We start from the raw sequence: 16,802 nt of genomic DNA, 5'->3' as shown, positions 1-16,802 counted from the left end.
AGTTCTGAAATCATAATTACCAAAAGTGCTGTCAAATTTTTTTTTTTTAAATCAATAAGCATACTTTATAAAAATCATGCTTTATAAAAAGAAATGGTTAGTAAAGTGACTTATGAAACTACAGCTTAATTACCATCAAACAGGTCTTTCTCAAAAATATTGCACCAATTTTAGTTCCCATACATAAGAAATCTCTTAACTATGGTCAAAATAAAGTACAACTTCTCAGAACATTATAGAACATCCAACTTCTGTCAAATTTCTCATCCTGTCTGCAAATTAAGGAACTTGTCAAATCAATTGAGACAAAGTGTCACTCAATGGAACTTTTTTCGCCATTGGATCAAAATATTTTAGTGAATTTGGTTTGGGAAAACCAAACTGATTTCTCATGTACTGGACTGTGATTGGTTGGTTAGTAGTAGTTTTAGTCATTTTAGATTATAGAAACCCCTGTAGATCTGGCACATCTGGTCTCATTCATTCCAAATCTTTGATTTATAAATCTTTAAAGCTTGCATGCATGTGATATAACTGAAATGCTATGATTACTTATTCTAGTCAAACTGATGCCAGTGTAATCTAATCTTGCTGAAGGCAAGCACCTATGAGATCTCTAGTTATTATCATAGATAACCTACAGCCAAACTCGTATCAAATAAATAGCAACTTTGCTGCAACAACTCATCTCAGTCTATAGTGGCCTCTCTGTCAATAAACGGCTTCTCTCCTCGTCAGCAGAGAACAGAGCTGCTCTTACTTTGCTTAAACTCCAGCTACCAGCATTTCTCTCAGCATCATCCAACATAGAGCGTCTCACTGGACGATACACCTTATATCGCCTAAAAGGAATAATAATAGTAAAAAAAAAAAAAATTATTAGGATGCATACCTTTTATGTTTTCAAACTATCAGGGCTGCGTTTCTCGATAACGATTGAGCTTAGCACTTAAGAGCGTTTTCTACTAGCCAATTTATGATCGTTCGTTATTGTTTCACATGCCTTTCCCAAAAGTGGATTTAACACAATCACACCTATGTGCTTTGAGTGCTACTTAGATGGCGCTATCTGTTTGTCAAGTGCTGAAATGTCACCTTATAGAATGGCTCGTAATTGTAGTACATGCTCGTTTATTAAATGTTAACCTAATTCTGTGTTCTAGACAACGCGGATATAATAACTATAATAGAATATTATAAAATGGATAGTTCCGGTCCTTGATTCTGATTGGTTCAAAGCTGTTGTAAATTACACTATAAACCTTAATTCATGAACATTTGTTTACGTCCGTGTGTTGCTCTGCAACCACTTTTTTGGAATCACAACTGTTTCTGAGGAACTACATTGTTTGGTGGAAGAATACTGTTTTTATTTATATCATTACACTTAATTTGCTCCGTTTTATTCTGTGAAACCTTACTACTCGCATGGAATAACTGTTTTATAAACGCAATGAGCCCTGTGAAGCCATGGTTTACAGTAAATTTATAACAGCTAAGTGGGTTTTAGACAACGCTCCTTAGCTGTTATAAATTCACTGTAAACCACGGCTTCTTGGGGCTTATTGCTTTATTATATTACATTACATTATATTATAGTTAAGTATGATATTATATTTTATATAAGATATATACTTATATATATAGAGAGAGAGATACATTATTTCGGGGTCCAATACATAGCTGGTTTTTGTGCACATCAGCTGACAGATTTGGTTTCCCCAATTTTTTAAGCATATTTCCCTACATTACTTTTTCTTTTCTTTTTTTTTCAGTCATTTAATTTAGACGTGTATTTATATTTTTCCTTCCCTTTTTTAATTATTTCATTTATAAATTAATAATAATAATATTAAAAAAAAGAGTAACAACGTGTACAATAAAGTACCATCAAATCCTTATACAAGTGTAAATTTTTCGAAATTGAGATTTATGCATCATATAAAAGCTGAATAAATAAGCTTTCCAAGTTTCCATTGATGTTTGGTTTATTAGGAGTGGACAATATTTGACCAAGATGCAACTTTTTGAAAATCTGAAATCTGAGGTTGCAAAAACATTCAGAATACTGAGAAAATCCCCTTTGAAATTGGTCCAAGGTCACATATTATAATCACATTGCACTTGAATAAAGTTAAAGGTGTAATCTGCCGATTTTCCTGCAGGTGACCGCATAAATCTGTCTTCTTACGATGCACCTAGGGCTTTACGATTACGCCAGAGCATTTGTAGATCTACCATGATTTTTAAGTGCTACTTAAGTTACGATGCTTTTAGGATACAGACCGTAATATTAAGATCAGTCATACAATTCATTTTTACGAACTTCTAGGCTTACGAAGCTTTTGGGAAACGCAGCCCAGTTTGGTAAGTGTACTCACTTGTAAACCATGACAGCGATGAATGCAAAGATGGAAATAAGCACAGCGCTGGAAGACAGAACCACTTCAGCCACATGGGAGGATTTTGGAGAGCCTAAGAAAAAGAAAGAGAGAAAAATTTAAATAATTGTCATCCAGTTACAATGTTTATAATTATATGAATATTAAATGTAACTGAACATTTGTAAATTCATAAATCTTTGTTCAGAAATTAGGCACTATTCTTTATATAGTGTTTTCATATTGACTAATATTTTGTATATTATTTCTCAAATGAGAAATGTTGCCATGGCAACTAACTGAAACGTTTTAAGTGAAGTAGGTCTACCAAAATTACTAAAACTGAATGAACATGTAGATGTAAAAATAATAATAATAATTGAATAAAATAACTAAAGCACATAAAAATACATGCCAATTTAAAATATAATAAAAAATACTGAAAAACAGCCTAAATAACAAATGGATGAAAAACAAACTTAACTCAAAACATTTTTAAAAAATTACTAAAAGTAAAGTTTAAAAACAAATGTTTAAAATACAAAAAATAAATAAATACAAAATCACATAAAACATACTAAAATTGTAACTAAAGAAAATTATCCAAAAAATGCTATTTAAAATATGAATAATAGCCTACTATAATAGCATATTAAAAATACTAAAATAAAATAACAGATGAAAAACACCTATTCATTGTATTCAAAATACTAAAACTGATAACAGAAATGTGAAAAAAAGAAAGATTACAAAAGCACATAAAATGACAGAAGCATACTGAAAATTAAATAAAAGCAAATTATAATAAAATAAACATAAATACTATAATAGTATCTAAATAAATGTAAAAAAACAGTATCTGTATAATACTAAAATAACTGCTGTGTTAAGGTGCTTTAGAACAATATATATGAAAATGATTTAAAGAAAAATAAATAAATATACAGACAAAATTGACTACAATTCTCAAAACTGACTTATGTTAGGGCTGTTGCCAATTGTAACTGAGGTGGTGGTGGCAAGAGCCAAGCCTCCAGGCAGACCCAGCGTGATGTTAACACAGTAATTGCCCGGCGTTTGGAAAATGCGGATCAAGCTGATCTTGCATCCTTCGCCATAGGGAGCCACATCCTCACACACGATATTCTTGACCTCCCGACAGGCGGAGTTGGCCACTATGGTGCAGGCCACTGAGGGAACACTGAGAAAAGGAGACATGATGCTCAGTTAAATGTATTGTATCTGTGTGATCCAGCAGTCATCTGTTGTAAATGTGACTGAATGCTTTTGACTTGATAATGACATGCTGTGTAAAGGCTTCAAATGCTCACTGCATATCAGAATCATCTACATCTTATAAATGCTCTTCACTTTCTGGCCTGTCATGGTGAAGCACATGATCTTCTGTCTTTGTACTAAATATATTTGTGTTTGTGTGAATCCTACCTGCCGGAGCAAGTCACCATGAAGTTTATAGATGTGTTGGTCACTTTGTCAGCTGACACCTTTAAAATCTGATTGGCTGGCAGGTTCTGCAGAGCTAGAGGAGGTTCTGTAGAAACAGACATAAAAATAGATATTTAAAATTCTATTTTAGAATGTATTATTTTATCCTTATTAAAATTTTATTACATTTTTAAAAATGTAATAATTAAAAGCTTTTGTGTACTGGAGTACAATACAAAGTACACCGTGTTATTTAAGTATAATTTATCATTAACTGTTACAGTTTTTGATTATTTAATTATATTTAAATTATTTTTAATTTATTTTAATTATTTTAATTCAAATTTGAGTTCAAATTTGAGTAATTGTTGTTTTGTCATTCCTTATTTTTTATTTTATTAGTTCTTTGTTAGAAGATGCTTACATGGTTTGTTTTATTTATTTTAGTACTTTAAACAAAAACAAAAAAAAATTATATATATATATATATATATATATATATATATATATATATATATATATATATATATATATATATATATATATATATATATATATATATATATATATTGTATTTAGTTTCATTTCAGTTAATTTTCAGTATTAATTTAAGGTTTTAATTTTATATGGAATAAAAACTTCATCTCACAAGTTTTGAACATTACTTTTTTTGTTTGTTTTCATAAATGCAGAATTCTGGCTTTTTTTCTTTCAATTTAAAGTTTACATCTTACAAGTTAAAAGTCCAAGAATGAAAACCCAGAATTAAACCTTCCATAGGTTTACAATAACCCTGATAAATACCAAAATCTTTGAAAAACGTGGTCCGACAATCTTCTTACCAATGATTATGATCTCGCCTTCAAAGGAGCCATACACATGGTGGAAACAGTCGTATTCCTTGAAGTGTGTGTGTTTGATCATGGGGGGTGGGGTGGGCTGCTTATAGGTGGGACTGGTCTCAGGCCCAGTGGTGGCTGTAATAGACGTCACCTTTGAATCGGTTTGGAATGGTTCTGTTGTTGGGACAGCAGTTGTAGGGACTCGAGGAGTGGTAGTTGGTGAAGGATTGGTGATGATGGGAACTGGAGTAGAGATTAAAACAGTGTTGGAAATATAAATTGCATTGTAAAAATGTCCTTTTAGTGTTCTGTTAGATATAATTCTGTTTTTTCTTGCTGTAAACACTACTCGTCTCACCCTTGGTGGTCTTTATTTTGCTAGTGAATGCGTGAGTGCCAGGCGGTAACGTAGGCATCGCTGCAACACATGAAAGTGATTGAATTATTTTACAGAAAGACTGTTGGCGGGCCTTTAACATGACAGCAGGTTTAATAAGTTTGCTTTACTCCACGAGATAAATGGACACATTTTGTCCCGATGGATAATAATGTATATGATATGTCTGGCTTGGATAATAGGATATCTGTTTCTGGGTGAGTAAAGTGCCTGTGTTTATGAGATTACCCCTGCTATGAGCTTGTGTAAAGTGCATTGGTGTTGGAGTCGGTGGCGGGCAGGGCACACGGAACGATGCCTCCACGAGGAGCTTGACTGTTACATTTCCAAGAGTGTTGTACGCATGGGTTGCCACATTGCTGTGGGTGACCAACTGGTTGCCATCCCGAAAGTCCCAAATGAAGTCTACCGCATCAGCTGTCTTCAGATAGTTGCTTGGGTCATGGATCTGGACATTGAAAATCACATCTGACCCTCTGACAAAGACGTTTTTGTCAGTTATGCTGGCTGGATGCTTCTGGGAAATGTTCACGGATAGTGGAATCTTATCTGGATGAAGAAAAACATAAAAAAAATTGATCAATAAAAGTATTTTTATGTATAGATACATGATATATATATGTATGTGTGTGTGTATATATATATATATATATATATATGTGAGTGCTGTCAAACAATTAATCACAATTAAACGCATCCAAAATAAACATTTTTGTTTACATAATATATGTGTGTTCTCTGTATATTATATATATATATATATATATATATATATATATATATATATATATATATAAAATACACATACAGTATATATTTTAAAGATATTTACATGTCTTTATTTATATAATTTATATTATAAATAAATAAATAAATAAATAAATATATATATATATATATATATATATATATATATATATATATATATATATATATATATACACATGCATTTGAGTGTAACATTATGTAAACATTTTATTTTGGATGTGATTAATTGTGATTAATCTTTTGACAGTGATAATATATATATACACACACACACACACACACACACACACACCAGTCAAAAGTTGGAAAAATATGAATGATTTTTTTTTTTAATGTAATATTTAAGTCATAGTTTTTAATGTTTACATTTTTAAAAATGTTTTTTTTTTTTTTTTGCTGCTTTATACTCTTATACTCTTTGTGTGTTTCAAGATTATTTGATGAATATAAAGTTCAGTTAACAATTTATTTGAAATACACTAAATTTATTTGTAGCATTATAAATGTCTTTACTGTCACTTTTAATCAATTAATTGCATCCATCCTGAATAAAAATATTCATTTCAGAAGGACACTGAAGACTGGAGTAATTGCTGCTGAAAATTGAATTTTATAATACAATTATATATTGATTCACTAAAATAGATATAATATTTCATACATAAAATCTATTCATAAATTACTTTTTAAATTTTCATATAAAAATGATGTGTAGGCCTAAATAAATTATCATAGTATAGTTTTGATCCTGTACAATAAATATGATTAAAACAAGACAAAAGTAACTAGCAGACCTGTTATGAAGAATACGGTGCTGTCCACAGAGAGTGGGCTGTACTTCCTGCGCTCACGTTTACGGTACACCATCACCTCCATCATACCAGCTCCAAACGTCATGTTAGTGGTGTTCAGGGTCAGATGGGAGGAGGAGCCATCACACGTCTCAAAATACTGGCCTGTGAGGGAAACCATTAGAGTCCATTAGAGTGCTTACACTATATCTAGAGTCAATTATTAAAACACTGATATGATTCAGGTCAGTGAATGACTGACACTCACCCATGGTGTGCCACACATACACATAACCTCTACGTCTCCAGTCGTTGCTCTGAGGAAAAGGCTTTCCATCAGGGAAAACATTGCACCTCTTCAGATCTGTACACTTTCCAAAGCCATAGTCATCCAACCAGGATGTCCAGTTAAACACGTATCCTGAACGCACCTGTCCATTGGCTAAAAAATAAGTGAAGGTGTTAGGCACACAGATAAAAAAAAATCCTTATTCATCCTTATTTGGGAATATAAATACAACTTTTAAAATACAGGTCATTTTTTCCCCTTGCATTTGTACATTGTTTAGAGATTCCAGGAGTATGAAGCACCTGAGGCCTCCATCATACCGTCGTCACAGTGCTCATCATACACCAGGTTGCCGCTGCTGTCCTCCTTCTGGCATGGTGGAAACTCCAGAGCTGCAGTGAACGAGATGCATGAGCCATTCATCGCTGGGCTGTCGCTCGTGAGGCGCACCCTCGGTGGTTTATCTTTGATGTTCATGAGAGAGCATTGAATGATTAGTGTGTAGCATATTAATATAATGGAGAAAATCATATCAATCTTTATTGCTAACACAAAACATTTAACAATGTAAGAAGAAAGATAATGTTTCAAAACGTTAATTTAACCCCCCCCCCAAAAAGATTTTTTTTGAAGCACTGAAAAAGAGGGCTTACACAATTTTAATATTATAAAATAAATAATAAATTAAATCTTTTCCCCCTATAATTCCTCAAATAAAAATGTTTTAAATAAAACATGTTGTCTTTAAAATATTGTTTAAATTGGTAGTCTTTTTCCCCTTCTGTGGCCTTTAGTATGAATTTCCATCTTGTTGAACTTTTTATTTATTTTTTTATTTTTTTATTAAATGCTTGTAGAAGATAACAGCAAAACACACAAAAAACACAAAAACATTAACAACAGTCATTGTCATTACATTACAACCATACTCCAGAGACCCTCAGTTCAGACTAAGTTCCTTCAGTCTTTCAGTCCAGATTAATTGCCAAGTCCTTAAACACAGCCACTGTTCTCATAGCTTTTAAGTTTTTAGATAACTCAATAGACTCAAAGTACATCTTCATTTTCCATCTTGTTGAACTTTTGTAATATCACTTTAACCAATGAGGTCGGAGGACGGAGGTGACGTCATTTTGGCGGGAAGACGGAATCATAAATAAGTAAGGGCTTGTTCAAGCTTGCATGAATAATGTTCTGGAAATAAACTGAGGCTTTTTGCCGAGATCTTGTGAGAGGCTGTGTAATTTAAATATTCATAATAATTAGATATTGCATATAATTTGGTAGTAAAACAAAGTCTTACATATTTTATTGATGCAAAGAATTGATTTTAAAATGCAAAATATTGAAAATCAAAATAAAGCTATGTGAACACTTGCATTTTTACAACACTAAGTGTGTCCCATTGGGTAATGATAAGTTCTACACACAATTGTGGTCTTCATGCTGACTTGCACACTTGAGCCAAATAGGAAACACGTCAAGAGACAAGTAGTCAAGTGTGGGAACTATGGAAATTGTTTTTGACAAATTATCTCGGTGTTGTGTAAATAATCACGTTAAAACATTTGGTAGGCTACATTTGGATACATTATATCAATACCTTTTGTGAACCAGATTTCGCATGGTTTACACTTTTATAAAAAATAATTTCCTATTCATTATTTTGAAATTGTGTGTAAGTTATCTCTTACCATGTCTGCGATTCAGCTGCTGTTTGAAGGGGGGATACAGGGATTCGTCCCAAGGGTTCGTGTCCGGTTCCCATCCAGGGATTGGGAATGGAATAGGGAGTTTATGTTTGTGAGGAAACATGTCACCATAAGCTGCACGAATGACAGGGATAAAAAAACCTGAAAGTCGTCTGAAACTGACAGATAAATGCACATGGATAAGTCATTTTAAATTTCATAAAGTATAACGGGTAAAGCTGTGTTTGTTACTTTCTGCTGGGATAAGAAACAGGCATAAACCTAAAAAAAAAATCAACCCACTCTGTGAAATATTCACTGCAGGAGCGAAAAATTGTGACAACTACCACCAGTGTTCCCTGAAACGTGCTTAACTTAGGTTCTTAAATAAATATTAAATAAATAATTAATTATATGCTTATTGATACCCCTATATCATATGATAACATATTCTTACAATCTGGTGATGAACGGACGTATTTTCATAAGACTCTCTTGGCTGCTCTCAAGTAACACTGATTGCCTAATTAGTTTCATGAGACTAGAGCACGCGGAAGAAAAGCTTTATCCAACACGATGTAAAAACATTTCAAGTCAGCCTATGTGTATTTGTTTTATTAGCCCATTATATATCGTATATCTCAACGTTGTATGAATTTGAAAGTCGGTAACAATTTTACAGCTTAGCTTACTCTATCAAATAGTTTATAAATGGGTTATATATATATATATACGTTATTATCTTGAAATAACAGTTGCTTGTGCAAAAACGTCAAAATGTTATTAAAAAATAATAATTGCTGACTAAATATGTAGCAATTATAGAAACATTCAGTTCCTACTTACTTTTTTTGCTGTTCGTTGCAGGAACGACCAATACCCAGGCCAGCACAAGCAACAATTCCGAATGCATCGTGTAGATTTGTTGGATGAGAATAGGCTAAAAGTATAATTTATCCAAGGGCTTTTTTTCTGTCTGTCCCCCTATCACTCCAGCTGCTAAATCTCAAGCCCCTCAACTCTCTTGTGCTCTGTCTCCCAGTCATCCGCACGAGCTCTAATTTAATACAGCAAAACATGTGACGTTTCTGTAACGAGACTCATCTGATTCTTAATTAGCATCTATAAGCGCGAGCTGGAAGCAGGGCTCGGAGTCTCATGCTGTGACTTTTCCCTTGTATTTCGAAACAGGCGATTTCAGAAGCATCTTATTTATCTACGATTGTGGGCTTTTTATGTACTGTCTAAAATAAGATCCTTGATCTGTCTCAGAATCCTTTTTGAGAAAAGTTCTGTTTTTGGATATCAGGGTCAAGAATGTCCGTGATGATTCTTAAAAGTATAATCTATTGTTAATTTCATGTATTTTTTTTAGAAACATTTATACAATTGTCCTCAAAGTGTACAACTTAATAATTATTGTACAAAAATTCAACGTTTCAATACATTTGTATGCTCATATGTTTATATATATATTACAAACGCGACTTTGATTTGTGGAGAAATTAGTTTGAGAAAAAAAAAACGTAAGAAACAGATAAACCGACTTAACTGCTTCGAAACATTTATTATAGGCTACCCCACAAAAAAGAGGTCTATTCAAGCACCCACTTCGAATGTTATCACTCGATTGAATGGGCGTTATCAGCGATTTCGAATCGAGTGATTCAAGATATTATCTGTTTTGAATTTGCATTTGAATTCCTTATTAACACAAGGAGCACGATCAAAAATAGAAAAATATTATGGCTACAGCATAAACTAAAATGATCGATGCACACTGAAAAAAAATTATACTTTTTTTTTAAGGATAAGTGGTTGCAATCAATTTATTTTAGCTTAAATAAATGTAGTTGACTAACTTACAGCAAATTTTATTTAAATGTAGCAAAAATAAATTGATTGCAAACACTTTAAAAATGTAGTAAATTCAATGAATAATTTTTTTCAGTGCATGTATATAGCTACACATTAAATATAGCCTAAACTATTTAATAATTAATCAGAATCTTAAACAAAGTCTTTTGAAGTTTACTACGGCAAATAATTACAGTATATTTATACACAATATATGGACTTTTTGTGTCATATGTAAATATATATGTAAATATACATATATATTGTTTTATTTTTATGATGCACACAATGTAGTTGAAATTCGTAACATGTATATTTATAATCGCATGTCCTATTAAAGAAATTAACATTTGCGTGAAAGCACTCTCAGTTATACGTTCAATTGTTTGTGCTGTCAATTAAAACTGCAAAGTTGTCATAAAAAACGTGCCGTCTCATTCCAAACCGATATAACCATCATGAGATGTGAAGCCGTGATCCGCGCGCTTTCAGGTGACAAGTCATCGAGAAAGAGCTGCCTGAAGGTCAAAAGGACGAACGATTTGGGAACATTTGTAAAGCGCAAACTCTCCTTGATTTAAAAAAATAGTGGATTGAAAGAGTTAGCTAAAATACAGAAATTTGAACATTAGAAAAATATATTATTAGGCTAGATAATTGCAATATTGATTAGTCTAATTATAAATGAATGAAATCTCTATCAGCTCCTGTTGACCCAGAACGGAAACTGGCATGCCATCACATGCTCTGATGCGTCTCTCACGAGCTCCGTTTGAAAGTTCCTCCAGTTTTTAATGTAATCTGGCGTGACTTTCCGACAGCACAGCACTCCTGTCCAGAATCGACACTGAAAAGACAGAAGAAAAACACAAAACACTTTAATAAAGAAAATAGCCTGTGTGTTAACTTCTTTTCATTCTATTTTTAATTGTGTCCTCTGTTCAACAACATATGTTTCATTTAGCCACCAGAGGCTCCTCATTCTTCACATGGTTCAGGTCAAGTCCAGAAAAATTCAATTTTTTTTTTAGCAAAATAACCATTTGAGTAGTCTATGTGTAATCTTTATGTGCTAAATGCATTTTTTTTTTTTTTACAAAAGCACGATTAACAATTACGATAATGATTTGTTAGCAGATTGCCTTATTTTAGTCCAAAATATTTTTGTATGCTGTTCACAAGCAAATTGCATTATATCAGTTAAAAGTAGGCTACTTTTATGCTGTTTACTCAGAGTAGTAGCCTAATATTTAGTCATAAACATTCCCACCATTGCCTCGCTTAGGTATATATTGATAATTTCATAGTTAGTACTGTAAGCATCCGTAATAGATACAATAAATATAATTTTATCAATGGTATTTGAATCTTTATATTATTTAAAAAATGTTTTGCACTTGTTGCAAACTGAGGGAGAACCGCTGGGCGGCGCTACAGATTATGTTCACCCACCAAAAACAGACGAAGAAGAAACCTCACCGGAGTGACAGAGGTGAATGATTTTTACGCAAACATTTTGTATCGTGAGCTTATTAGCTCTTTATACACTCTCTGCTTCATTTGTTTAGTATGGTTTATAATTAATTGTAAAGGCATAGTGAACACAAAACGGATTATTTAGTTAATAACAGGGTTTAATTGTTTACTGTTCACGTGTCTGAATGTCACTTCACATCAGATTTCAGTGTTGTTGGCTATTATTATGTAATTTCAGTAACTTATCTGCTTTCTGTCTGATATTACTATCAGGTGTTTGACAGGGATAATATCGGATCATGAGTGTCCCGTGTTTAGTTAAGAGGACGGTGTCCAGATGTTTCTCCGCTGGATCAGGACTGTTCAGACCAGCTGTTTGCTCTTCATGTAAACACACAGTCACACGGTCAGTATCCAGAACCTGCAGCTCTTTCTACAGGCTTTAGATGTAGTGGTTGTGTATGAAAACCCAGTGAGCTGTCTACTAAGCAAAACTATATTGTCGATCGTGTACGGAGCTCGATGGGTTTGAGACACAGCCAGTCATTTTCGCTTAACTTAAACTTCTCTAAACTGGTTTCAGAAACATGTCATCAAGGAGACAGACTGACCATCTACAGAGAACTTCTAGCGTTCATAGACAAATGGTAAGTCTTCTTCGATTCCTATGTGTAACCCTTGACCTGTGGACCATAGATACATTCCACTGTGACTCCTCATAAATGGTTAACAAATGTCATAGTCAAGTAGGTGAAAGTTCAGACATTTCTTCAATGTTGCAGGGCAGCCAGTGTGTCATAAGATTTTTTATTCATGAGACTGAATTTAAGATGCTATCTATCTATCTATCTATCTATCTATCTATCTATCTATCTATCTATCTATCTATCTATCTATCTATCTATATATCTATCTATCTATCCATTCTTTTTAGTGCTATTTCATAACATCCTGTGCCAATTTTCTTGTCATGCTTTAGTTTTTGTACACTTCAGTCAGTAAATGTGTGTACAGTGGTAAAAATGTATAATGGCTCCCATTTGTTATGATCACATGGCGTAATGCATTGCATTTAAAATGCTGAGAGGCTGAAATGTTATTGTAAGATTTTTGTGACTTGTTTCGTGTGTATCCAGGAGCTTTTCTCTGCACGTGTCAGTGACATTATGAATGAATCTGATACAGTAAAGAGACTGAGACTGGAGGTACCACATCCTGACTTCGGCTTCCGGGCTGGCCAGTGGTAAGAAACTTGTGAAATATGTATTGAAAAGATCTAATATCGATGACAATACTAATATATGGTTATACTGGATTATACTGATATCTAGTGTATTAGGATAGGGCTCTGGGAGTTCACAAGACAATTAAAAAGTTCTGAGGGAATACTGTTCCTAGATGTTAGATTTTCACTTAATAATGCATAGATGCAAACTCCTCACCTTTAGGTGACAACTCACTTTTTTAGATTAAAATAGGCCACCTATGAGATTTGCTTAGATCCAGTGAGAAAGTGTTTTATGGGGGTCTTAAAAGGGTACTTGTGATCTTACAAGGCTAAATAAAGAACTGGGACTGGTTGAAGACTGGTCATAACTTTTTATATTCAATTATGAAAAGGTAGACTGGTCTTGACTGATAACCACTTGGCAACTGCTAGTAAATGTTATATAGTATTTTCTTAACTCTTTACCAAACTATCTAAAAAGGGTAATATTTTATGAATAAAAAGTCTAGAGAGAGGGCGAACATTTTGCATTTTAGGGCTAATCAGCCAATATTGTCTTAAATAGCCTCTATAGCTCTTCATCTTTTATAACATGGGATTTTGATTTTTGTAAATTGTTGCATCAAGATATTATTTTCTGTGTGTGATAAATGACAGTTTTGGACATATAAGGCAATAATAATATTTGTAAAAAATACCTTTAAGTAACTATATTTAAGCATATTAAGCAAATATCTTTATATATATATATATATATATATATATATATATATATATATATATATATATATATACACACCCCGGTTCTCACCTTTTCCTCCCTTAGCTGTTTGCATTTCTGATAATGACTAATAGTTGAGAAGATATGCAATTAGCAAAATGGACACGAGATGGCGCTTTCCTCGCAGACAAAATTCTCGCTTCAGCGTGAGCTCTGTTGACAGGAAACCATGCAAAATAATGAAAATGTATTCTTACATCTACCTCTCCTCACACTTTCTGTCTCACTTCTGCTCTCGTTCCCATTGCGCCTTATTGCATTTGTTGTGAATGTGTGTGAGTTTTGAGAGAGTCTTAGTGAGGTGAAAAAGTCAGGCGATGATTTATGCAAATGTATGCACAGAAAATCCTTCAGACCATATGATGTTGTGTTCCTGCTAAAGAACACAAGGAACATGAGTCAGGGAGAGCAGAGCGAGTGGGAATGTGTGTGTGTCTCAACATATGTGCTTATCACTTATTCATGCTCTGTGTACACATATGGTGACTCTCAAAGCGGATGTGTTGCTTTACTTTATTTTAATTAAGTATTATTGCCATAAGTAATACTGGACACATGGGTTTAGTTGTGTGGGTAGAATCCGCTTCTGACGACTTTCTAAAAGTGCTTTATGTAGTTGTGTTGTTAGTTTTGAGTGTGTTAGATTTTAGTCATTAACATGTGGAGTCAATGCATAAGGTTAGCATTTAAGTTCATAGCAGTGTTTCATATATTACATTATATAATATTTGAATTGCACTCTTTTTCACAGGGTGGATTTCTTCATCCCAGGTGTGGACACAGTGGGTGGCTTCTCTATTTGCTCCAGTCCTGGTCTGCTGCAGAGAGAGGGAGTGATTGAACTGGCCGTCAAACACACACGCCATCCTCCAGCACACTGGATTCACACCAAAGTGAGTGAAAGAATTAAAAAGTATATATACACTACTATTCAAAGGTTTGGGGCTGGAAAGGATTTTAATTTTTTTTGAAAGAAGTCTCTAATGCTTATCAAGGTTCTATTTATTTGATGAAAACAAAGTCAAAACTGTAATATTGTGAAATGTTATTACAATATTAAGTGTCTGTTTTCTATTTGAAATGTATTTTATTCCTGTAAAGGCAAGGCTGAATTTTCAGCAGCCATTACTGTGACATCAGTGTCACACGATCCTTCAGAAATCAGTCTAATATGCTGATTTGCTGCTCAAGAAACATTTCTTATTATTATAAATGTTGCTTCGCTGATGCACTCCTTAATAACAGTGTGAAAACCAGGATAATATTTTCTTAGGATTCCTTGACGAATAGAAAGTTCAGAAGAACAGCACTTATTTGATATAGAAATCTTTTGTAATAATTTTAATGTGTCTTTGCTGACTAAATGTATTCATTTATTTCCCTCCAAAAAACCTTATAGATTCAAAACTGTTAAGTGGTAATGTGTAGTTAAGTTCAGTTTTTCATTCAGTTTTTATTTTTAATGTTCCATTCCATGCTTTTATTGGAATGTTTAAGCAAATCCGTATATCTCATTACAAAAGTAAACTGTATACAAATCTTTTGTTCTATTTTTTACTTCTAGAGGCATTGCTTATGCATATTAAGTATGGACAGTACAATTATTCTACTATGCAGAAGAAAACTTGTGTTTTATTAATTAACCTTTATTTTGAAAGTTTCTGTGTATACCAGAACTGTAGGGATCTACATTAAATATGAGCTGTTGTATGCCACTATATTATTGTAAATTGCTCTATTTCAGTGCTCTGTGGACTCTCAGGTAGCTGTGAGGGTGGGAGGTAACTTCTTCTTTGACCCTCAACCTTCTGACCCCGTGGTGGACCTGTTGCTGATAGCTGGTGGTGTTGGGATCAACCCTCTGTACTCCATCCTGCTGCACGCAGCTGATCTGCTCAGACAGACTCATGGTCACAGGTACACTCCGGGGCGCACACACCTGTGTTACAGCGCCAAGAACACCAAAGAGCTGCTCTTCAAGGTATGTAGCCTTGGTTTGTCCCTGGAGTGAGATTGAAGCTGCCATCTGACTTTTTAAATATCTTCTGTCTTCAGAACACCATTATTGACATTTGTCATGAGCGACCAGATAAATTCTCCTGTGACTTCCATGTTACCCAGCAGAGCTCTGACATAGAGCAGGAGTTTCAGCCTTACATCATAAGTGAGTTCACATCTATATTTATTTGACTATCCATAACCTACAACCTTTTAATGAATTGAATTATTTTCAGACCTGATTTGTCACATGAGATATTCTTGTGTCTCTACAGATGGAAGGATATCAGAAAAGGAGCTTCAGCGCTATGTAGATCCTGAGCACACATTGTGTTATCTCTGTGGCCCTCCTCCTATGATAGAGAAAGTGAGTTCAGACCTGAAGAAAGTCGGCCTGTTGGAGGACAAAATCCTTTTTGAGAAATGGTGGTAGCTCAGATATTCACAGCGATGGATGCATCTGCATCTGCATCATCATAGAAACAGACTGTAATGGCAATGGACCAGTAATGCCTCTGAGATCAGTTGAAACGCACAACAGACACTGTGTCTGCATTCTCCACATTTAAACAGCCAATTATCCAGACTCTATGCCCTATTTTTATTATACCTCATTTTAAAGATATTCAACCAATTGACCGTAACCAGAGCTGTAATGTTCTACATTATAGTTCATTTGCTGGTTAACGGCATAGGCTTCCTGCTTCAAGGGCATGATGAAAGATTGCACTGGGTTTTTAGAGATCTGTGTATAATTATGTATGTTGTTTGCATTTTAGAACACATATTTATTCATTAAAACTTAAAGTGTTAGGGGCATAGAAATCAAAAGAGATAGTTCACCTTAAAATAAAAAT

At 33.6% G+C, this 16,802-nt stretch overlaps 2 protein-coding genes across 4 annotated transcripts; one reads left to right on the top strand and one right to left on the bottom strand.

The window, feature by feature from the left end:
• Window positions 1-64: 64 nt before the first annotated feature.
• On the bottom strand, window positions 65-10,176 carry LOC132145238 (protein QNR-71-like). 2 transcript variants are annotated; one of them, XM_059556084.1, is made up of 12 exons: window positions 9,452-10,176; window positions 8,609-8,740; window positions 7,217-7,378; window positions 6,894-7,067; window positions 6,629-6,790; window positions 5,295-5,615; window positions 5,028-5,087; window positions 4,670-4,912; window positions 3,828-3,933; window positions 3,359-3,582; window positions 2,382-2,475; window positions 65-842 (listed from the first exon to the last, which is right to left on the bottom strand). In XM_059556084.1, exons 1-12 carry the CDS (start codon window positions 9,516-9,518, stop codon window positions 695-697), a joined length of 1,893 nt encoding a protein of 630 aa, XP_059412067.1. In that variant the 5' UTR covers window positions 9,519-10,176; the 3' UTR covers window positions 65-694. The 2 variants fall into 2 exon arrangements, with proteins under 2 accessions (XP_059412067.1, XP_059412068.1); XM_059556085.1 differs by having other exon boundaries at window positions 7,235-7,378; window positions 9,452-10,175.
• A 1,683-nt stretch (window positions 10,177-11,859) lies between these two features.
• LOC132144703 (oxidoreductase NAD-binding domain-containing protein 1-like) lies at window positions 11,860-16,797 on the top strand. Of its 2 annotated transcripts, none has more exons than XM_059555252.1 (8): window positions 11,860-11,954; window positions 12,212-12,344; window positions 12,522-12,585; window positions 13,075-13,181; window positions 14,699-14,840; window positions 15,692-15,928; window positions 16,003-16,111; window positions 16,221-16,797. In XM_059555252.1, the coding sequence occupies exons 2-8, from the start codon at window positions 12,238-12,240 to the stop codon at window positions 16,376-16,378; spliced, it is 924 nt and encodes a 307-aa protein (XP_059411235.1). In that variant the 5' UTR covers window positions 11,860-11,954; window positions 12,212-12,237; the 3' UTR covers window positions 16,379-16,797. The 2 variants fall into 2 exon arrangements, with proteins under 2 accessions (XP_059411235.1, XP_059411236.1); XM_059555253.1 differs by lacking the exon at window positions 11,860-11,954 and adding an exon at window positions 12,058-12,082.
• The last annotated feature ends 5 nt before the right edge of the window (window positions 16,798-16,802 follow it).

This window comes from Carassius carassius, chromosome 8 (assembly GCF_963082965.1).
Source record: "Carassius carassius chromosome 8, fCarCar2.1, whole genome shotgun sequence".
Lineage (NCBI taxonomy): Eukaryota > Metazoa > Chordata > Actinopteri > Cypriniformes > Cyprinidae > Carassius > Carassius carassius.
Note: the sequence above shows the minus strand (reverse complement) of the source record. Positions and strands in the feature narration are given on the sequence as shown.